Source organism: Schistosoma mansoni, chromosome 1 (genome assembly GCF_000237925.1).
Source record: "Schistosoma mansoni strain Puerto Rico chromosome 1, complete genome".
Classification (NCBI taxonomy): domain Eukaryota; kingdom Metazoa; phylum Platyhelminthes; class Trematoda; order Strigeidida; family Schistosomatidae; genus Schistosoma; species Schistosoma mansoni.
Window position 1 is genome coordinate 6290225 of NC_031495.1, and position 25521 is coordinate 6315745.

Below are 25521 nucleotides of genomic sequence, written 5' to 3' on the forward strand. Positions count from 1 at the left end.
AAATATAAGTCACTCAGTGGTTTGTCTATATTACTTATAGGGAATAAGAGAATAACAACTCAGCTACCACGTTAAAAATTTTAAGCTGTCTGTATCACATTGACGAATCGTAATTTCTCATTAAAACTCAATAAGTTCTGTGGAGTTCGCAGATTTATCTAAAGATAAGTTTGTTGTTTCTCCTAAGCATCTTCCATGAACGCCATTTCAAGGTCTTTCCTTCAGCGCATCAAATAAAAGCTTTTGGAAATGTCAATGCAGGAGTTCTCCGATAATTTGTCAACTTTGTCGTACATGTCTCGACGCCGCATCCCAACGTGGATATATGATCCCAAGAACAAAACTCTTTTCGGCCGCACATGCTGCAGCTGGAGTGAGTTTGGCATATCAGTATCTAGCATCCCTAGTTCTCTGTATTTTGTTCTACTTGGTATATTATGCTTGCCTTGCAACATTCTTTACCTGTTTATTGTGGTTGGTGTTGTATTGTAACGCTCCAGAGAACCAACCGGCTAGAACTGGGGCTCAAAGTTTACTAGATTTCAAGCCAGGTATGTGTCGCGATGTAATTTTGATCATTTTTCAAAAGGCCTTGGATTCCGTCCACTATTGGATGTTCAAAAGTCCCTCATTCGTTATTCTGCTGACGATGCACAGACCTATCTGCCATACACTCAAAATATGGACGCGTATTTAGATACATATAATCAGGTTAACGCGAAACCTGACAGTCAATTCGCCAATTGTAAAGGCAAGGAAGGAGAAACAAAAGATGTGGATAAAGTCTGCAAATTCCCTCTTGAAGTTTTAGGACCTTGTAATACTGCAAATAATTATGGTTACGGTAAGGGAACACCTTGTGTTCTCCTTAAAGTAAATAAAGTAAGTAATTTCGATGACTAACTGATTTGATGCTATTACTATATATATTTATAATTTAGCTTAAATTATTGATTTAAATAAATCGCTTGCATACCTTGGTTCAATTTTATGGCACCTTTGATTCTACGAATGCAACACTGTATTAAAATTTCATTCGAATATCTCAGTATCCACAGAATGTTTTATGAGATATAAATCTAGCTGATATACGTAGTCTTAAATTAACTTCACCTTCAGATAATATTAAAGTATTATTTAACGTTAAGTGGTTCCATGCCACCCATTCTTAATGACGTTTCACTTGTTTCATTCTCCTTTATATAGGAAAATGTTTAATTATAGTTAAGTGCAAGGCAGTAAATTGCAGTTGTCGTTTGTATTATTGCCTAGTTTTCTTAATTGGTATGTATAATTTGGTAGGCTAAACATCCTGACATGATAACAACTCTCATTATTTTTCACCATAAGTTCACTAACCTCCTATTTGTTGCTAAGTATGTCGCACTGTGATTAAAACGATAGAAAACACAATCAGAACACAAACAGATCATTCTTAAAAACTGTTGTCTTTACGTAAAGTAGCATGTTTATTTCAATTTTTTATTATATCCTACATAAAAGAAATAACTCTTTCGGGGGAGCTTGTGTGAATTAGAATGAAATACATTTTAGGGCATTTACTATTAGGTTTTCATCCGTTCATGCTTGTCCATTCATTCTCTATCCAGTTATCATCAATTTCCAGTGTTACCTAGTTTGCCAACTTCAGTATGGTTTCCAAGTCATTTAAAGTTTTTTCTTAACAGTTGGAACTTCATGCCAACTTACTGTAAATATCGTATTCCGGTCAATCTTCAACAGTATTCCTGCACAGTCAAAAGATTGGAAAACTGATAGAAACTGACTTAATCTTTTGTCTTATGACAATCAAGTGCAACATGGATGTTTATTAACTAAATAATATTTTTGCTACCTAACACCACAATGCTTTGTTTTATCAAAGTCTTTTGTTAGTTTACCTTAATTTTATGAAGAATTTCATGTCACGGATAAATTGCTTCTATCTAAGAACTAAAGTAAAACGCTTAAGAATTGTGATAAATCTTGTCAAAAGTTTGTCTGAGTTGGATAGATCTAGAATTTTCGGCTGTTTAGAGGAGTGTTAATTTGGTCGATAGACTTTAGTAATAACGGTTCTAATATATTTGAAAAATCGTAATTAATTACCTAAGTAATGTTTATAAGTTGTACTGTTTTATCACTTTGTTTGATGGCCAACTGAAAAACTATTTTTTCAATGAACACATTATTGTTGATTGCTGTCGTTAGTTTTCGGCCAGTTTCTTTATTTACATTTTCTCGTGGTTATTGTAAATAAACTATATTAGGCTCTGTTGCTTATCGAATTACCCATCTGTTATACTTGGTCAGTTTTCATGGTCATGAAAGTTTTCAACTTCTTCCAGGTACATGAGGCTATTACTACGCGGATTTTTTAGTGAGCATAACATTAATTGGATTGCTGTTTCACTGTTTTCAAATTTCTTTCGGTAATTTAGTCTTATTTTAACTTTTGTGTACTTATAACTATGTGGTAACCTTCCAGCTCCAATCTAATATGAATTTCTATTTTAATTTCTAATATATATACTCAGACTGTCCCGTTTGTATAGTCAGTTGAAATGAAGAACGTGATATTGAAATTTGGCCACGAAATATTCTGAGAGCAAGTGTTCATTTCAGACATGGACATTAGCAGACAAACCGTGATGAAGAAAGGCACATATGTTGACCTTTAGCACGATGGCTTCATAAAATTTATGAACCACCTTAAATGCCTCCACATTTAGTGCAGTGAATAGAGAAATAAACATACATATATGCAAATACAGATATATGAAAAAAATTACGTATAAGAGAAGTGTATATTACGCATACGAAAATAAATAGCTTACTTTTTAAAGACTGTTCTTGTCTTAAAATTAGTGTTAAAAATAGTGGTATTCTTTGATTAAGGGAATGCTTTCCTTGTTTTGCTAGTTAATGCCTTCCAATCCACATCAGATCTTTCCTGGTTATCAATTATTTTGCCTAGGTACATATAGGCCCCTCTTCTTTGGAAGCTCTATCACCAGGTGTCATTTGCATTATTCTCATGTTTTGTACCTTAAGATCTAACGTTTTTCCTTGTGAATTCTGAGAGAGATATCTGCTGAAGCTGCTGCTACACTGCGAGTCTTCACCTACACTTGTTATTATGTATACAATAAAATGGCCAAGTCACCAAAAAAGGTTTAGGTCATCCAGCTTCGTCGAAAGTGTTTACTGTATTATGCACTGCTCCTGTGATGTGAAGGTCTTCATAATCTAGTCGAAAACCAGAAGAAAAAAGAAAGGCGGGAGTATGCAGTCTTTTTCAACGCCAGTTGTCACTTGGGATATATCTATAATCTAACTTACGTTTGCGAATTTGAAATTCCTCACAGGAGTTCCGTTTGAAGGTTACGATCTTCTCAGGTTCTCCACAGCATCGAGGAGAACTCCACAAAGTTCTCCTGTTCATGCTGTCACGTGCCTTCTCATAATCAAGTAAGTCAATGTGTGGTGATGAGTTCTATTCAAATGATTGAAAAACAATAATATCTAGTGCTGCAGCCTGGTTGGTACATTATCGGTCCCTTCGAAATCCAGAATGTTGGGGGTCTACCGAATCTTTCATTCAGTTCAGAAACACTACGTTGAAAACTGCTTGTTACTGACAGCAGAATGTTGCCTCTATAGTCCTTACGTCTACTCAAATCCCCTTCACTTAGTGGCTTGATGAGATTTCCGGCTTTACAGTGTGCTTGTACTTGTCCTTCCTACTGTGTCTTTCTGAAGAGAACACGGAACATTTTCGCACCCAAAGTTTCTAACCACCGATTACGATAATTACGATGACATTAACCAGTAGTTTACACCTATTGACATGACTCAGCTCAATTAAAACACTTCATTATGGAATCAAGACGATATGCTCCATAGATGCGGTTGATGAAGAAATAAAAGCATTGCATACTACTCTGAAAGAAAATGGATATCCGCAGAAATTTGCAAATAAACGCTTAGCCATGAAGAGAGCGCATAAGGAAAGCCTTACTATGAGCAAAATACTCTGTATATACGCTTACAACTTAAAGGCGGTGCACCCAGCAAAATACTAATACTATAGTTGTAGGGGGCAACCCAAAGAACTTCTAATGAAGGTAATCTACAGCTATTGTATTTTACACATTCGATGGTCACTTCAGGGTTGAAAGGTAACCCTTTAGACGGCTGAAGCAATAACTATTCCAATCAAAAGTCGGAGACTGCGTCCAGAAGAAATGTGTTCAACCGTTCCTTGTACATTCGCCAACTTCTGATCCAATCAGTCAATAGCAATTTTGGTGATATGATGACGAAATTTGACTAATGTTCATACAACCTTCTTCTTTTCCTTTTCATGGCTCAAACTTATCTTATTCACACATATTATTATTATCACTTTTGTTATTACTGTTATAACAATTGCAAACGTTTTTAAAAGTTTATTCAGCATTCACCCCTATTCACCAATTCATACCTAATTCATATTATTCTACATATCATGTGATTTCTGATTTGTAATTACATTGTTATCTCTCCCACCCCATGTTAACCATATTGATTTTGATCATCAGTTTCAAAGTATCAATTAACTTTTAAATTTATTCAAGTCAAAACTTCATATTACTTATCTCAACATTGACGGTTTGATTCAGTGAGGGGTTGTGGAGATTGTTGCATCTCATTGAAATCATGAACCGATCAATGTAAAGCCACCATTAAAATCCTGAAACCACTGGACGACCATTTCACCCTAGTATTGAGCTCCTCAGAAGTGCTCATCCACGATCCCTCGCGAGGGACTCCAACGGTGTTATTTTATCTTATATTACAAACAATCTCAAGTTCGGATGCTATGATTTTAAACGATGTGTTTTACCTTAAACCTGACCACTTTTTGGATATATAATTGTGGAACATGAGGAGAATTTAACTCCGCCTGTAGTTCTTCTAGGGCTACTGCCGATCTCAAGCCCACACAAGTGGAGGGGTTAGGGGTGGGTTCGGCAACCCCGTCCAGTAGAAAACAACCTTGCTAAAAAAATGCTAACCAGAATAAACAGATTAAACCATTTGAAACCTGACCCCCAGGTTGAAGGAAGAATTATGAAACCTCATAATCAAAGTCGATATTCTTCGGAAGTCACGAGGCCAATGCCCCTTTTAACAACCAGAGCAACAATTTTTATGAGTACATGGAACGTCCGGACAACATGGGAGACTGGGGGGATCAGTCAAATAGCAACGGAAATAAATCCATACAACTCGGCGGTTCTCGAAGTCAGTGAAACCCACTGGGTCCAAACTGGACAGCAAAGGCTAGATTCGGGAGAGACACTTCTGTACTCAGGTCACGAAGAGGAAAATGCTCCACACACTCAGGGAGTTGCTCTGATGCCATACAAAGAAGCATGTAATGCACTCATAGAATGTGAATCTCTCCAGAATTATCAAAGCATAATTCAAAACAATGAAGGAGGGAATCACAATGAATGTTATCCAATGTTATACACACGATAGCAACGACGAAGATAAAGATCAGTTTTACAAGAGACTGCAATCGATCATAGCAAAGTGCCCAGGAAAGGCCCTGATCACCCTGATGGGAGACCTAAACTCCAAAGTCGAAATGAACAACAACGGTCATGAAGATATCATGGAAGAACATGAACTAGGAGAAAGGAACGAAAATGTTGAGAGATTTGCAAATCTATGTGCATTCAACAAATTGGTTATAGGCTGCACAATATTCCCACACAGACACATACACGAAACTACATGAGTATCACCGGACAACACTACACTGAACCAGACCGATCATATTTGCATCAATAAAAAATTCACAAGGTCAATGGAAGACGTGAAAAGCAGGACACGAGCTGACATAGCTTCAGATCACCACCTAGTGGTTGCCAAGATGAAACTGAAGCTAAAGAAACATTGGACAACTGGGGAAACAGCATTACGAAGGTTCAGTACAACCTTCCTTCGAAAGACTGACAAACTCAACCAATTCAAGATTACTCTCAACAACAGGTTCCAAGCTTTACAGGATATACCGGAAGAAGAGGAAATTAATATGGAGGACAACTGGAAAGGGATCAAGGAAGCACTGACTTCAACGTATCGGGAGGTTCTGGGTTACAATAAGCATCATCATAAGGAGTAGATCTCTATTATTACTCTGGAAAAGAGTCAAGAGAGGAAGAACTAGAAAACGGCAATCAACAACAGTTGAGCAAGAGCAGAAAAAATCAAGGCACAAGCTGAATACACAGAAACAAACAAGCAAGTGAAAAAGAGCACTCGAGCGGGAGAGCAGAAATATGTGGAAGAACGATGGCGTAAAAAGGCTTTAAGAGAAGGAAACATGATACAACTATATGACACAACGAAGAAACTAGCAGGGAAATATAATAAGCTCGACAGACACGGTCAAGGACAGAGAAGGCAATCCAATCAATAAAATTCAAGAACAGAGGGACAGACAGGCGGAACACTTTGAGGAACTCTTGAGTAGACCGGCTCCATTGAATCCACTGGACATCGAAGCAGAACACAGACTTTCCTATAGATGTCACTCCACCAACGATCGAAGAAATCAGGATGGCCATCAGACAAATCAAGGGCGGTAAAGCAGCAGGACATGACAATATACCAGCTGAAGCACTGAAGTCAGACATTGAAGTAACAGCAAACATTCTTCACCCTCTATTCAGGAAGATTTAGGGGGAAGAACAAGTGCCGATGGACTGGAAAGAATGATACCTCATCAAGATACCAAAGAAGGGAGATCTGAGCAAATGTGAAAACCAGAGAAGCATCATACTACTATCAGTACCAGGAAAAGTTTTCAACAGAGTGTTGATAAACCGGAAGAAAGACTCAGTAGACACCCAACATCCACATCAGCAGACCAGATTCCGTAAGGATCGGTTGTGCATAGACCAAATCGCAACACTACGACGGATTACAGTGCAATGTGGTGCATGGAGGACGGCTGACAGATACATTCCAAGTAAGGATCAGAGTCAGACAAGGCTCCCTACTCTTCCCCTTTCTCTTTCTTCTGGCAGTTGAATGGATTATAAAGACCTCGACATCTGAGGGTAAGCACGGAATACAATGGACAGTTTGGATGCAGCTAGAAGATTTGGACATCACAGATGACCTAGCTCTCGTATTCCATACACACCAACAAATGCAGGTGAAGATAGCCAGTGTAGCACCAGCCTCTGCGAAAGTAAGCCTCAACATACATAATAGAGAAACCAAGATCCTCGCACACAACACAGAGAACACCAACCCATTCACACTTGATGAAGAAAATCTGGAAGAGACGGAAAGTTTCATGTATCTGGGTAGCATCATCGATGAACGTAGAGGGTCTGATGCAGACGTAAATGTGGGGATTAGCAAAACAAAGACAGCATTCCTACAGTTGAAGAACACGTGGAACTCAAAACAACTGTCAACCAATATCAAAGTGGGAATCTTCAATACGAACGTCAAGACAGTTCTACTGTACGGAGCTGAAACTTGTTCAACTACTACGACCATCATCGAAATGGTACAAGTATTTATAAACATTTGTCTACGTAAGATATTCAATATCCATTGGCCGAATACCATCAGCAACAGCGTTTTATGGGAGAGAACAAACCAGGTTCCAGGTGAAGACGAAATTAGGAATAAACGCAGGAACGGGTGGGATAGGATAGGATACATTGAGGAAGTCATCAAACTGCATCACGAGGTAGTCCCTAACTTGGAATCGTGAAAAGAAGAAGGTCAAAGAACACAATGCGCTGAGAATTGGAAGCAGACATGAAAAGGATGAATAGCAACTGGAAAGGATTGCCCAGGACAAGGTTGGATGGACAGTGCTTGTAGTCGACCTATGTTACTCCACGAGGGGTAACAGGGGTATGTAAGTTATTGTAGAGAATTTGCTGAGAAGAATATCCTCCATTCATATATCTGTGTTCTAATTATCTATGAATTCATGAACTGGTGTCATGTTTTGGACAGACTGCTCCTATCTTTTTTCAGCCTACTACTACATCAGGTAACGTCATCTGTCGAAGTAGGCGGTGGTTAGGCATACGTAACACATATAACAACCACCTCAGTTGATAAATATTTCCTACCTCATCAGTCAATTCGTTCCTATATTATATAAAATAAAGTAGTTCATCTAAAATATTTTCACTTTGTGAATCGGCTTTACCATTTGATAACGAATTTGTTTAGAGTACTGGAACTGTACGACAGACTGTGATTAATTTTTAATGATTATTTTTATGGAACTGAGTTTTAGTTACATCTAAATTAATTTAAAAAGTGCTAGTCATAGTTTATTTCTCATTTTGACATTTATTCGATGCCTATACATTTTCTTTATGAATATCGTTCTTTATCGAAAATTTCACACTAATTTACGGTTGAGGACTGATGTTCACAACATACGTGAAGGTCCTCAATAGACAGGCTCTCCATCTGTCTTTTCATTTCATCTATTATAGCTTTCACATCCTTTCAAGGATGAGATCATGTGCTCAGATGATTTTCCTGAATTCGATTTCTTAGTAATAACCTGGAAAAGACGTTGAACGTCAGGCAACACAAGAGATCCCATAAGTTTAACTTTTTTATTAACACAGGTGATCAAGAGCTACCTTGGTCTTAAAACGTCTTTACAATATCAACGATACTCACTGAAACGCTAGATCTACACAAGATGAGCAATTTTATTCAACTGGTTATTACCATAAACAGTCTTCACAGTTTCAGGATTTTAATAAGATATTTTTCGAAGTTTTACTGAAAAAATTGAGTAACCAAGTTTGTGTATTAACTATATAGATCATAAATTACAAACAAACAAGCAACTAATCATTAGTCAACTGAAGCTAGACCACCATGGAAAACCTGGATAGGAACTGCTGAGGAGTGCCACAATAAGACGAAATGGCTTTCCAGTGCTTCCAGGTTTTCCTTGGCCGTCTAGCTTCTATTGACTCATGCTTTTAACTATGAAAATACTGAAATCTTTACAAAACCCCTTCTGATTACAAAATAATCATTAGCCAAATGAAATAAATTTTTCCTTTCAAGACTAAAACTAAAATCTTCACAAGGACTTGCTTTTCGCCATTTAATCTGTAATGATTTTTTCCCTCTCTCTCTTTAGTTTTCTTTACCAATAAAATAAATATCGAACAACTTTAAATATCTAGCTGGTAAAGAGTTTACTGTAGATCGATCTGAAAATAGACTATATGTTATGTAAATTTTGAGAACATTGAAAAGTATTTATATTTAACGAATCCAGTTAGTCGTAAAATACATAGAACTTGGCATGCATACAAATCCGTTAAAGTTGACACCCTACATTAGCACAAAGAGACTAAATTATCAGAACAAATTACAGAGTAATAAAAGTGGTGACATTATCAATATTGGTAAAAGACATCAGATATAAGTAATATGATTCACGGAGACAGAGTAAATTTTCGGGAATAAAAGTGTGTAAGATAATTTTAAAATTTGAAATATGAAGGAACACAAATGGTGAATGCAACTGCTCCATTGTGACTGTTTTTGATTCAGCTCACTTAGTCTCTTCAACCATTGGTCTTGATAATCCAGTAGACTTTAACCGGATAGTCTTCACCTGCCGAAATGACTTAGTTCAACAGTTAGTAACTTCATAGACGGGTCCCACGTCTTGGTTCAACTGTCCCTAGCACTCATCCAGCTTACCTTTCAGAAAATACCCCACTCTGAGATGGGTGGTAGCTGGGTAGACGTAACATATACATCAACCACCTAAGTTGATATAATCAACAATCTTATCAATCATTTTGCTACCTTTACCTAGTGCTTTGTACGTAACCACAAGATTGCTCACTCACTACTTCCAATATATGAAAACAATCATTCGAAGTCATCTATGATCATATACTAGTAATCTATGAATATCTTAAATTTTTGGAGGCCATGGTTTACAACCACATTGTAGAACACAACGAACTGCAGAGCAGTATACTCATCCTTTAGGTATGACAAAGACATTTACTCAATAATTCATTGTTAATAGTCTAACAGAAAAATTCAACTCAGTTGACACATTAACTTTAAATTGAAACTTGCACTGACATTATATTCGATATTGGTTATCCAGTTAATGGACTAAAAATCAGTAAGGGTAAAGTTTTCTTGCTCAAAGCAGTGTTTAAGTTTATACTGTTTAGAACTCATGCGATATGATGGGGATGGATATTTTTTATTTTCCTGTTATATATTTTTCCGTTATATTTTAAAAAACTTACCGGTTTAATTATAATTCGAATTGTTTGAAATTTCACTGTTTACATTCTGACTTTAATTGTATTATGTGTTGAATAAGTTAATTACATCTTCTTAAACTATAACTTTTGTTAATTCAACTATTAATTGACAGTATAGTATTTTAAATTCGAATCATAAGTCTATTGAAGCTAGACCATCATGGAAAACCTGGAAACACTGGACGGCCGTTTCGTCATGTTGTGGGACTCCTCAGCAGCGCGCATCCACGATCCCGCACTCGCGAGATTCGAACCCAGGACCTACCAGTCTCGCGCCAGAGCCCTTAACCGATAGACCACTGAGCCGGCATCCAATGGTGTTAATGTCTAACTTCAACTGATCCACGAAGTTGAGCAACCATTCACCAATTGTCTTCAGTGAGTTGATATCTCACAACAGACCTGGTTGAACTCCACTGGTCACTGCTTCTCAAAAGAACATCAGAAAATATCTCTTGAAATCAGTCACTAGTGAGCATATGATTATTATCAGAAGGGGGTTTGTGGATATTTTAGGTCCTTGGTTCGAATCTCGCGAGGCAGGATCGTGGATGCGCACTACTGAGGAGTCCCGCAATAGGATGAAACGGCTGTTCAATGCTTCCAGGTTTTCCATGGTGGTCTAGCTTCAATTGACTCATGATTTCAACTATGAAAATACTGAAATTTCCACAAAACCCCTTCTGATTTTAATCTCCAGAATTAAGATTTTTTTAAAAACGATGAAATTTATGAAATTAGGTGACTTCACTTTATCACCCTACATTTTTAAATGAAAAAAATCGTTTTTTTAATGCATAAATTATTATAATTACTATTGTTAGTAATGATAACTTCATTTTTCCATTGAATCAAATCAACAAAGTTTATCTCAACATGTGTGTGTGCGTGTAATAATGCAAATTGGCAACAACAACGAAGAATTCTTTATAGAACAAAGAGTTCTATTCAACTGCTACCATCATTTATTGGTTAATTTAAATTTTTTTTCTTTGTCTTGTCAACTGAAATAACGTCAAAGTTTCATAAAAAAATGTATTTAATTTTGTATTTTGTATATGTTTATGTATACCGCCAAAGTGTGATCACATTGTTCAATTTAGTCGGCAAGATTAATTTTGTTGATATAATAAGTAGTTTAAAAAAAATAGTCCCTTGATCTAATGTCACAACGTCTCAAATGTATTCACGTTTCGACTTCTTTAAGATCGTAAGTTTTAAAATCATATTATTCTTTACTATTTTGTGAATTCATTCTTTCTTTCTTTCTGAATCATATTATTTCTATGTAATCTTTTAAACTATCAATGTGTACATGTGATTCCATGTCTTAATGTACTCACAATCACACCAGCGGTCAAACCACAGTACCTTCATGTGCCTTGGCAAACGCATTTTCATTACATAGTACTGAGCTGATATCAAATGGGTTTATAATCAGAAGGGGTTTTGTGGAGATTACAGTATTTTTCAAAGTTGAAATCATGAGTCAATTGAAGCTAGACCACCATCGAAAACCTGGAAACACTGGACGGCCGTTTCGTCATGTTGTGGAACTCCTCAGCAGTGCACATCCACGATCCCGCACTCGCGAGATTCGAATCCAGGATCTACCAGTCTCGCGCCAGAGCCCTTAACCGATAGACCACTGAGCCGGCATCCAATGGTGTTAATGTCTAACTTCAACTGATCCACGAAGTTGAGCAACCATTCACTAATTGTCTTCAGTGAGTTGATATCTCACAACAGACCTGGTTGAACTCCACTGGTTACTGCTTCCCACTAGAACTCCAGGACATGTATCTTCAAGTCAGTCATGGTGGTCTAGTTTCAATTGACTCATGATTTCAACTTTGAAAAATGGGTTTGTATTTCACATATTTAGTTAGTTTTTATGGAGTAAGATTATCATCCAGTTGTTATTTGTGTTATCTGTCTCATTCTTGATATGTCCCAATTCCAGAAGTCAGAAATCCCTAGCGTTTTTTTAAGAATTCGAAGAAAGCATGACCCAATTTTATGAAAAAAAGGTATTCGTGACCATTCAGCACAGACAACATCAACGCAACAAAATGAATCGTAACTTCTGTTTAAAAATTATTGCTGAATATGTTGAGGATGTCAGATCCTCAGAACTCAATTTCAAAAGGTCCTAATTTTCTAATTTTATTCTGAAAATTCGAATTTCATGTTTTCGCTCCAAGAGACACTTAGTTGACTTACAGCTTACATTTCCCACTCGGAAAACCTTGACTGTCATTGGTTGACGTATTTTTTAGTACGCTATTACTTATACTTAATTTTATTTTCAAAGTATAATTATCAATTCTTGTATTGAATATTTAATGAAGTAATGCTAGATGATATAGTTGTCGATTCTTTTATTAATTTAAAACGTGTATGGAAATTCATAAGTATCAATGTCAAGGTTGAACTTGATAGTTTCCAATAAATTGAGCATTAGGTAGAAAGTTAATATTAAATATACTCTTTCTTATATCCCAATGATTAGAAAAATTGTCTTTCTGATGTTTCATAACTTAATGTAAGCCACTTCATTTATTTACTCTGAAGAAGTGGATTATTGACAATGTTACTACTTCTAGTTATCTGGCATTTTTCTCGATAATTATATTTGTTGAAAGCGTGAGTCAATTGAAGCTAGACCACTATGGAAAACCTAGAAGCACTGAACAACCGTTTCGTCCTGGTGAACGGTTGCTCAACTTCGTGGATTGGTTGAAGTTAGACATTAACGCTTTTGGATGCCGGCTCAGTGGTCTATCGGTTAAGTGCTCGGGTACGAGACTGGTAGATCCTGGGTTCGAATCTCGCGAGTGCGGGATCGTGGATGCGCACTGCTGAGCAGCCCCGTAATAGGACGAAACGGCCGTCCAGTGCTTTCAGGTTTTCGATAGTGGTCTAGCTTCAATTGACTCATAATTTCAACTATGAAAATACTAGATCTCCACAAAACCCCTTCTGATAATTACATTTGTGTTAATATGGTAGAGTAACTTGAACTGATGCATATATGTAGTGGGTCCTTAATTACTAATGTTTGACTGACTGAATTCAAATCATGTTTTTTTTATTTATTCTATGTAATTTACACATGTTTATTAGGAATTACAAGTGAAAAGTTTCTTCCTTATAATTATCAATACTTTTTGAGCACGTTAATAAAGGAACATTCGAGAATAGTATTGATTTATCTTCGTCAGAGATTGTTTGATATAGAAGTATTGAAATAATCATCATCATTATCTTTGTACAAAAATTGATATTTAAATATATTTTCTTATTGTTTTCTTTTAATGATAATAAACTATTCATACAATTTTTTTGACAGTATCTTGTCATTTTATGCTTGATATCAATTAAACACTATCAATACTACTACTGTAATGAACAGAACAATTTCCAAATGATAATTTATATCTATGCGTAGTTGATAATCACATGCAGTTCTATAGAATACATCTACCATATATAATTATTAGTCATATGCATGACTGTAATTGTATTTCATGGAATAGATTTAATTTTTAATGCATTTAATTGTATCTTTTCAAAATTATTTTAGGTGTTTGGATGGATGCCGTCTATTGAAAGACCGTCTCAATCAAATGATATCTTGGTTAGTTGTTCTGGACAAGTAAGTTTATGAATAGCAAGTCGATGACTTCAATATCTTTTATCTCCTAATAATAACAATTATATATATATATATATATATATATATATATATATATTCAGTACATATAAGCAAAGATGGATAGTGGCTAGCAGTGGAGTTCAGTAAGACGCGCGTTTCGTCCTATTTGGGACTCGTCAGCTGGATGTACCTGCATCTCAGATCAGTTGCAGTCCTAAACATCAATGGGAAGATTCAAACAAGCAATACTAAGTGTATTCAGTACACAGTTTCAGTACGAAATGAATTGTCCCTGATAATGTTGTGGATACAATCGAAGTAACATGAGTTGGATGAGCTGGAGTATAAGCCATTATTCACTTAGTTACAAATAATCTTATTGTCGTGCAACTCAGTAAACAAACACAAATCTATCCTGATAGCAAGCGGATAAAGTATAAATCAATATTTTAGGTTATTTGTCAGTAAGTGGATTTATGCTGTTACGTGATGGTAACAAGCTGATCAGACCATCTATTCTGTTATTAAACCAATCAACATAAACCATTTTAACACTGTGATTTTAATTTGATATTGGGTCAAAATGTGTGTATAATGGGCGGTATTTTTCCTAAATATTAATTCTTCTCACTTACGAATTAGGCTTTGCCTTTCAATATGCATGTAATGTAATTCATTGAAGTCATGAACCAATCAGTGTTAGGTCCCCATTAAAAACCTGGAAGCAGTAGAAAGCCGTTTTATTCCACTATAGAACTCAGAAGTGCGCATACACGATCCCGCATGCGTGAGCCAAACCCAGTGCCATCGCTTTCTCTCGCAAACCCTTAACATCTAGATCAACACAGTGATAAATTCATAATTTCAATGAAACTCAACAACCTCCACGACACTATACTGTCAATATAACTCAGCTGTCCAAACCAAAGTATGTGAAGTAGAATTATAGCTATTAATCTAATCTATCATCATATAACTGGGTCTATCGACGTTACTTTTTTCCTGAAAAAAATCGTCAGGTTATGTGAATATATCAAATTAAACATTGTAAACCTGAGTGTGTGGTTTCAGACAACAAGTGAAACCGCTGATAGAAATGACGAATCTATTTAATTGTTACTTTTCTTATTCTATCCGTAAATATCTTTCGTTTTCATACTTACCAATGTAACGGAATTATCAAATAATGAAACCATTTTGTTATATGGGGATTCATTTTGATTCAATCCTACTGTAAATAAAAGTAATCTATATCTGTAAAACGAGAATGTTTATCATCTAAGTTGTTTTCAGTTATTGTTTCTTGTTTTTCATAATACTATGTTTATTAATATGTTGCTAACCGTAAATTTTATGCTCACTACATCATTATCATTCATGTAGGTTTGGCACACTCGTGTATTGTTTCAATTTGCCACACTGCATCAGAACAGTAGAATCAAATTAATAAGAATATCAACAAAGAACTCTGAATACTAGTAAAATCATTTACAAGACTAAACATTGAAGAATATAGTTAGAAAAGACGAGATAAATTCACGAACAAAAATCCATTAAGATAATGCTGAAACTAAGTATTTAGGAGAAAATAAAGAATGTTTACTTCTGGGCCATCGCAACTTATTTTTAGCTATACCATTCAATGTGTCTATTCACTGATTGTGATAATTGTTCAGACGCCAACTGCTTAGTCTGTATCTACCAACGCGACTCAGGAACGGTCTGTGACGTTATAGACTGATGCTACACTTATATTTTTTCAAACTATTCCCACATTAATCAGAACTTCATAACAAAGTAGGCGTTGGTTAGGCATAGGTAGCATTTATCTAAGCCACTATAATCGATAAGAGATTCACAGACTCATCGACTTTCATCTTCACTTATTGCAATAAGCCTATTTTCAAAATTACTTACTTTGTACGATGGAAGTGGTATCTGAGACACTAAAAATTAACTTAGTTTAAGGAGTTTCGCTATTAGTTTGTACTCCGAAATCATTGTTTCCGAGACACAATATGATATTAAGCAATACTGACAATAATTATTTCACTATACATAAATTTACACAGTAAATGAATTAAAATCACTAATCTAAAGTTTATTAAATTCACTTAGTATTGTTTGTTTGAATCTTCCGATTGATGTTTTAGGACTGCAACTGGTCAGTCTCTAATTGGCATATGTGCATAGTGTGCGTATTGCCTCCATATAGCCTAAATTCCCAAGCATGGTAAGCAAGATGGATAATGGCTAGCAGTGTAATCCAAGACGCACATTTCGTCCTATTTGGGACTCGTCAACTAGATGTACCTGCATCTCAGATTCGATGTTCACTCTCGGGCTCAAACCCAGTACTTTTCGCTTCAAACGCCATCTTTGCTTAGAGTGCTTGTGAATTTAGGCTATAACACGATGGCGTTTGAATCGAACAATACTAGATTTGAGTCCCTGAGTGAACATCAACTCCGAAATGAAGGTACATCCAGCTGACGAGTCCCAAATAGGACGAAACGCGCGTCTAACTGGATTCCACTGCTAGCCACTATCCATCTTTGCTTATCAAGTTTATTAGGTCCTAAATTATCGAATCTTGATAACTGGTTATACATTAACGTGTACGATTTAACATTTAACAGTTGAGATCTTCTTGTATCTATAACAGTAGAAAATGTACTACTTTATCAATTCTGTGTACCTGTTGAACTAATTGACAAAACTAGGACATCTACAATTTCCTCATCTAAATTCTTCTGAACCAATCATCGTGATTATACATCGTTTATTGATTTTTCCACCGTTTTTTCTCTTTCTGCAATTTCTTTAAAAAAATTTTAAAACCTAAACTGCATGTTTGTCTATCTATTATGTCCATCTAACCTTCCGTATGTGTGTATGTATGTGTTGATTGTACATAACTAATTAAATCTATGGTACGTATATGGAAATGACACTTCCTTTCTCTTAAGAAAAAAAGGTTTTCTCAAAGTTTTCCCCTAAAACAAAGTTGAGTCATTTTGGGCTTGTTATTGTAATTAAAACAACATAGTATGTAACTCCACCCAATCGTCAATATTTATTCGGGTGTTTTTTTAGTACAGATTGTGGTATATGAATGAGTGTAAGCTATGTAATTGTCCTTTTGTATTTGTGTGTGAATGTAGATCGGTGTGGGATTTAATAGTAAAATTAGATGGAAATTACGGCATGAATGTTTAAAAGTCTTATCAACAGTGTACAGTTAGGACCTTCCAATTGTAAATAATATGCAATTTGCTAATGCGAGTAATCTATTATATTTTTATTGAGATGATGAATCGACCTAATTTAGTTAACCATTGAAAATCTGGAAACACTGTACGGCCGTTACATCCTAGTACGGGACTCCTCAGAAGCGTTCGTCTACCACTTCGAAACTGAGTCAGTTTGTGATCCCAATAAACCCATACTGATAAGTATCATGTACTCACGAATGACTGGTTTCTAGAGGGAATTCCCAAAGTTCTAGTGACGAGCCGTAACTAGTGAAGTTCAATCGTGTCGGGTGTGAAGAAGTTACCCATCAAAGATAATGGAAGATGGTCACCCGATATCGTGGATTGATTAAAGTTAGAAATGTTGGTTCAATGGTCTAGAAGTTGAGCGTTAGCCCGTGAGGTCGAAGGTCCTGGGTTCGATTACCGATTGTAATGTCACGGATACTCACTGCTGGGGAGATCCATATTAGGACGAAATAGTTGTTAAGTATGTTATATCCTAGTGAAGACATAAGTAAAGGTAACTTCCGGGACCTATTAATGGACGATTATTCTGTATATATTCTTATTGTTAAACTATCGAGTAATTACATTGTGTATATCTATATTCATTTTATTATAAGCTATATTTTGACCTATAGACTATTATTATACAAATTACTGTTCCTAAATTGAACTCAGTTTATTGATTATTGTATCCCACGTTCACAGCCACATTTAGCTTAATCTTTTACAAATATTATTTTCTATTTTGTGGTGTGATGCGGTCTTTCTGTCTGGTATATAAACCGAGTATGCTTGAAATAAATGATTCGCATAGCAGAAGCTGTAACTGGTGTTTTGGACTCAATTGGAAGGGCTAGGCGGACAAAGGACCAATAAGGACACTAGACTGCTCATGCCGGTCGAACGTCATTGGTTGGCATAGAGCTAAGATTGGAAAAGTCGAATTCTGATTGGTGGATAAATCACGTGACAAGAGCAGGGCACAAAATCATAACAAAGTACCTCCAGATTCACTCAGTATTGTTTGTTTGAATCTTCCCATCGATGTGTTAGGACTGCAACTGGTCAGTCTCTAATTGGCATATGTGCATACTGTGCGTATTGCCTCGTTATAGCCTTGATTCACAAGCATGATGGCGTTTGAAGCGAGGGTACTGAGTTCGAGTCCCAGAGTGAACATCAACTCTGAGATGCAGGTACATCCAGCTGACGAGTCCCAAATAGGACAAAACGCGCGTCCTGGATTCCACTGCTAGCCACTATCCATCTTTGCTAAAAGTACCTCCAAGTTTTCAATAATTGTCTGACCAAGATAAGTTATTGATTTCAATAGAATTCAGCGATCTTCACAACTCCATATCAATGATAACATTCTTCAATGAGTTTCATGAAGTTTACTAAAATATCAACACTCAAACACTGCTTGCTCAAACACCATGTGAGAATGTTTATTCATTCTAGTAATTTCACCAAGTAAATGCACAATATGTTCGATCAAAAGCAAGATAATTACAAACCGAATTCGGCAGTATAACATCACATTAACAACCTTCAGGAAGTCAATCAGATTTAAAACATCGTCTACTAGATTTTTCCCAAAATTTAAGACGTAGTAAAGAATACCAAGTATCTTATTGAGAAATAAGTAGAAACAACTGTTGACAACTAGTTCTTAGAATGCTTAAGATTGTAAAAAAATATCTTTATACAACCACGCAGAGGATGTGACATGCTGCGCATATCAAATTACCCGAAATAACCGCTTTCGAATGAAGATTACATCTGAGCGTACTTAATGTAATTCAAGGTATAATCAAGGGTGTTTTGATAAATAAAAAGTACTAGCCTATTTTAAATAATTATACTATATCCTACTTTTATTCATAACACTCATTACTCTAGTGTCTAATCCTAACTCCTGACCTTACTTGAACTGTTGATTCTTAATTCGAACCTTTGTTGATTTATCATTCGTGTTAAAACCATTATGCATCATAGTTTTATCACTATTTATTATAAATCGCTTCAGAACAAAACACTGGTTTCTGGTTTACTGATAGCTGTTGAAGATTGTCCCTATGATATATTCTTACCAATGTTGTCATGAAAGAAGTTTCATTTACGTGTTTTTGAATTTTTTGTAGAACTCTGCAGACGAGGAAAATATTGGTTCATTGGCTTATTATCCTTCTAAAAATTTTAGTGGAAAACAATAGTAAGTGTAAATTTTATGGGTTTTTTCGTCTTTGTATTGTGTTGATTATTTCATTGTGGTTTAATGATCGAGCTCAGTCTATTGATGTCTAGTTTTCGCTTCATTTTATGTGTTGTACAGTAGGATCTTTGGTTAAATTTTCTAAAAAGGAATTTTCCACTGATTTCATAATGATTAAATAGGTTACTAATCGATAGATCATGTGAAATTAAACCATATTGTTTATTGATAATGTCATATGAGGCCGGATTATTTAAGCAAGCCTACCTGTTCCCCTAAGGGTGAATTATTATCAAATGACTATACAATGGTCATTCGAACAAAGTTTTTCTTCAAAAAAGATAAAAGGTTCGTGGAAATTGTTTATTTAAGAGAAAAACTTCCTCATGAATTGACTTTAGCTGGAGTACTCTTGAAAAGCAGAGATTACTAGATAGTTGTTTCATTTTTGAATGTGATTCCATGTCTCAATGCACTCACAATCACACCATCGGTCAAACCACAGCACTTTCATGTGCCTTGGCAAACGCATTTCCATTACAGAGTACTGAGCTGACATCAAATGGGTTTACATTTCACATATTTAGTTAGTTTTTATAGAATAAGATTATCATCCAGTTGTTATTTGTGTTATCTTTTAATCCTAAATATGAAGTCAGAAATCCCAAGCGTTTTTTTAAGAATTCTAAGAAAGCATGACCCAAGTTTATAAAAAAAATATAGGTATTCGTGACCATTCAGCACAGATAACATCAACGCATCAAAATGAATTGTGACTTCTGTTAAAAAATTATTGCTGGACACGTTGAGAACGTTAGATCCCCAGAACTCTGAAGAAGTGACTCACATTAAGTTGCGAAACGTCGGAAATATAATTTTCCTACTCATTAGGATATAACAAGAAATATATTCATTAGTATGCGGAGTTATTAAGTGTGAAGTAGTAAAGTTACTCTGAACACGACATGATCTAACTTAAAGACGAACAAAGATGATGATTGAGTAGAAAAGCATATTTTATCGTATGCAGTGGTAGAGTAACATAAAGCTTTTGAACTGGTTACGGAAAGTAAGAGAGGCTATTACATCAGGTTGTGCAAAGATCTTTTAATGATACTTGACCACAAGTCTTTATTCACTAGTGTCTATTAAAATCAAGAAGGTTATGATCAATTTTGAGTGCTCTATATTAGTCGAGGAACATTTTAAAACTAGGGACTATGGAAGTCGAATTTCAGTTTTAGTATTTGACCCTTCGATTTGTTTCGAGCTCAAAATATTAGATCAACTGAACAGCGTCTAAACATACAATTTAGTATGTCAAATGTATACGATATAAACTGATATATTTATTGTGCAAATTTATTAAGCAGGTAGAAATTTAGGAAATGAGTATTGAACCTTACAATTTGCTTGCATCGCCCTATACAGCGGACTATTTAAAAGGTTAATGCACCTGAAGACACATTTTCATTCCTTCTATATAAGATTGAAAATGATCAATGATGAGGAATGGATTTTAAATTAAACGATCTTCATAAACCTTCCATCTTTATCCCAATCATGATCTCATTCACAGATATCTAATTTTGAGAAGTAAGAAACCGTAATCAATGTAGTTCTTTTCTCTCAGAGATAAATATGATAGTAAATGATGTTTTCGCTGTATACCTTGAAGTGACTGAAGTCAATAATATGGGTTAATGGATCCTGACTCATTAGTGACCTAATGAAGGCGTACTCGCCATAAAACCTGAAGGTTCTTGATTTTATACCTGATAAGATCTTATTTATGCACTGATATAGTGGCTGTTATAAGAATGAGACAGCTATCTCATGCTCTCTGGTTTTTTCATGGTATTTCTACCCAACATTAGTGCATCTTAACATACAGTATGTCTTCAGAGTACCAGTTTTTATTTTTTGAAATTTTTCATATGATTTTCATTACAATGATGCATGTAATGCAGAACTTGATATTTTTGTCTATATTTGTAGTTGTGTGTGTGTGTGTATCTTATTCATTTCATGTAACCATATAAATAAGAAATGCATACTTTGCTTCAGTTTTGGCACACTGAATCTAAATAATTTCTTGATTTATTTTGCCAATAAATAATTCGAATCTTGTATTTTGTTTGTTGCAAATTAATATTAGTTTTTAACAAGAATTAATGAATAGTAAAATAGTTGTTCTATCTTCTTTTGTAACTCAACTTGTAACAATCTGAACATGTGGTATAATAATGATATAATATTTTTCATAGTTGAAATCACGAGTCAATTGAAGCTAGACCACCATCAAAAACCTGGAAGCACTAGACGACCGTTTCGTCCTATTATGAGACTTCTCAACAGTGCACATCCACGATCCCGCCCTCGCGAGATTCGAATCCAGGACCTACCAGTCTCGCGCCAGAGCAATTAACCAATAGATAGATGGTATAATACTTTCACAGTATGCATACCACTGTCATTATCCAACTCCAATCCAATTAACTGTTAGGGCAACATATAATATCATTATCTATAAAAGATTTTATTCGAGAATAAAGATCTGTTTTGATACAATGCCAATTCATTGTACTCAAACTGGCATGAATACCTTCATTAAAAATCCATGAAATAAACAATTCATAATTTAGATTATCTTGGATATTCAGTGGTTGGAAACATTCAGTCAGCAGAAGCCTTCTGACTTAGATTTTGTGCTAGTTGATATTTATCAGTAAACTGTACCTGCGCGTTCCAGAGCGAAACGAAGGTTTAAATGTACTTTCCGACTATTTTTAAATACTGAACACTAAAACGTAGTACATGTAATATTGACTCACCTTAAACTGATGTATTATTGATATGAACATTCTAATGTTAATATCATTTTCCTATGGAAGTTAATATTTCCAATTTCATTCTTGACTTAAGAGCCATTTCAAGTTCATTCAATGTTGAATGATTCGATTATATAATAATGGAACCCAGTTTTTTCTTATTAATATAACCTTATTCAATATGCCAGTTGGTCATTCAACTTTTGGAAAAATAACCAAAGCCTCCAATGTAAAATATATCGTATTACCTACCATTAGTCAATCCACATCTTTTTCTTTATAGAAAGAACTAAATATCCATAATTTTCATTGCAAACAATTCAGGTTATATGTAACTTACTTTTGAAAACAGTTGAGCAAATTAAAAGGGGCCACAATCACTCGACACATTCATCTTTAAAATTCCAAACCTCTCATTCATTTATACTATTTACTTTCAGATTCACTTGGTATTGTTTGTTTGAATCTTCCAATTGATGTTTAGGACTGCAGTCGATCAGTTTCTGATTGGCATATGTGCATACTGTGCGTATTGCTTCAATATAGCCTTAATTCACAAGCATTATATGAAAAGATGGATAGTGGCTAGCTTCAACGCGAAGATTCAAACAAACAATACCAAGTGAATGTAAACTTCACTCCATTGCACAAGCAAGTAGCTATCACGACTCATTAGCTTAGTGGATAACGTGATGGCATTTGAAGCGAAAGGTACTAGGTTCGAGTCCCAGAGTGAACATCAACTCTGAGATGCAGTTACATCCAGCTGAGGAGTCTCAAACAGGACGAAACGCGCGTCCTGGTTTCTACTTCTAGCCACTATCCATCTTTGCTGATAATATTTACTTTCAAGTTAAAAATCACCTACTCTACTTAACGTAAAAAAGCAAAATAAAACTCTCTTACTTTCGTTATAGTGAAAAATACAACAGGCAAAAAAAGACAACCGTCAGCAAAGTCCTCAAATGATTTAATGACTTTAATCGATCAATAGGTTTACAATCACCATGGTGTTTAAAAAACAAACTAGGAGTAGTATTCACTAGTAAATTATCGAATAATTTATTTTAAGAAAAAAATTTTCTAACCTTCTCCCCACTTATATACTCCCATATTATCATGATATTAGCCTATTTATAGTTTCTAGATTAAATCTTGTGACCGAAAAATAACTACTTTTCTCTAATTTATTTTTGTTTTCATTACCTTTGTTGTCTTTTTTCTCTATTCTTTAGTGGGGTATTCAGTAGTGCTTATTATCCATATCTTGGACAAGCGGGTTACCTTGGCCCAATAGTTGCTGTGGAATTTAAATCACCTAAAAAGAGTGTCACTATTTTGGTTAAATGTACAATTTCAAATGTGCTAAATGCTAATAAAGATGAACTGAATTTTGAAATAATGGTAGATTAAAACTGTCACTGATAATAATAGCAATAATAATGAATAGAGGCATAAATACACATACACTCACTCACATATACTAAGCACAACTTTACGTATATACATAGTCCTTATACAAATTTGTAATCTTCAATTCACCATTTTATTAGATTCTTCTTTCTTTCAATCAAATTGTCATTACAAAAATTCTTCCACTTATTCCTTGAATCATCCTTCTAGTCATATTAAGTAATTGGAATGATATAATACAATGCTATAATAGTTAATATTATTTAAGCTTTACTAAGTTCATTTGCTTCACTCTTTTTTCTCTTGGAAAAACACCCTTCAATTTGTTTTATATAGTGTATTTTATGATCAATTCTTCAATTTAATTTTGTTTTAACCAATGCATTTGGTGTCGGAACCAGCCTTTGTTTTTTTCAATGTTAAACTACTTAAATGTTGTTCAGTAGCTAAATGACTAGCAACTATAAAACATGATCATGGGAAATGGTTAGGGTTGTCCATTTCTGTAACTATATAGCTACTTATAATTAATGACAATAGAATATGGTTGATATAAAACTTTTTGCTTTCGGAAAGTTAATTTTTAGTTCAATTGAGCAATAGAAACATGTTGTGAAAGCTAAATGAAGTTTGTTCTTTTGTTTTGTAGTTAAAAATTCGGTACAGAAATTTTAGATTTTTATCTTTGTAGAATAACTTATCTTAATTTTTTTATAGAAATAAATAGCTTATTATTGTTTTCACATTTGGATCTGATTTAATTGGTGTTGTCTAAATCACTTTTATGTAACTTATTATTATCATTATTATTCAGTTAATAAAGATAATTTTAGATAGAAATTTGCTGAAATATTGTTTATGTGGCAAACTGTGGCCCATCTAGTGAATCTATATACGGCGTTAAACATATGAGTACTAGAATCGAATGGTGAGAGGAGGCCGACAATTTCCAAGTGTGCGCGTTGAAATTGCCTATCCCATGTTGCAAACTTCTCAAGTTTAATGACGGTGTTGTTTGGAATTTGCTGCATTGGTAATAAATGTACGTCCTTACCACCTTCGACTTCTGGGTTCACACGGAGTCAAACAAAGCGTTCATATATATGTCTATTGGTTACTGAAATTAAAGGATGTGATAGAGAATGGGGGTGTTGATATACCAGTTTCCGACACCCTTCAGATACGAAAGAGTGACTAGTGCCTGAGGAAACATTAATAACGATTGGGAAAACCGATAAAGGAACTAGTATATGTTTAATTACTTAAATTTCCCCTTGAAAACGTCTAAATACGTATTGTCTACCTTCAAAGGTACCCTCGGAGTGATTCACATATGTTTTGGATCTGTTGATTTAATGGTGCTAGAAACCCAGACACAATGAGTACTGATACAGTAAAACTAACATCTTTATCAACAATAAAACTTTCCAAGACTGTAACACTACAAAACCTTAGTCTACCTTTATCTCCATAAAGGGTGACACACGCCACATCGATAGCAAAAACAGTAATACACGGAAAACTAGTACATTAACTGCGGTCATCTGTAAACAGTCATATTTCTCTAATCTATTTTATTCTGCCCCATTTATCAAACTTTCATACACTTCCCTGTCACTCTGACATTATCCTAATGAATTGCTGACTTTAGAAATGACGTGGTATTTCCCGGTCGACCTACAGTTTTAATTCAAGTGACTGATGTATATAGTCACACCGTATTTCGTGAGTAAAATTTGTGGTTTGTAATTTTGCTTTCCTATTCGAACAGAGACATTAC

General features: G+C 35.0%; 1 protein-coding gene and 1 non-coding gene across 2 annotated transcripts; both read left to right on the top strand.

The window, feature by feature from the left end:
• Nucleotides 1-230: 230 nt before the first annotated feature.
• Smp_124240 (putative sodium/potassium-dependent atpase beta subunit) lies at nt 231-24588 on the top strand. The gene is made up of 6 exons (XM_018793089.1): nt 231-373; nt 408-551; nt 590-882; nt 13948-14019; nt 19427-19497; nt 23564-24588. Exons 1-6 carry the CDS (start codon nt 250-252, stop codon nt 23739-23741), a joined length of 882 nt encoding a protein of 293 aa, XP_018647636.1. The 5' UTR covers nt 231-249; the 3' UTR covers nt 23742-24588.
• Nucleotides 22995-23066, top strand: Smp_tRNA_00893_Pseudo_TTG.1.1. Its single transcript has one exon. It is a non-coding gene (tRNA).
• Nucleotides 24589-25521: the final 933 nt, after the last annotated feature.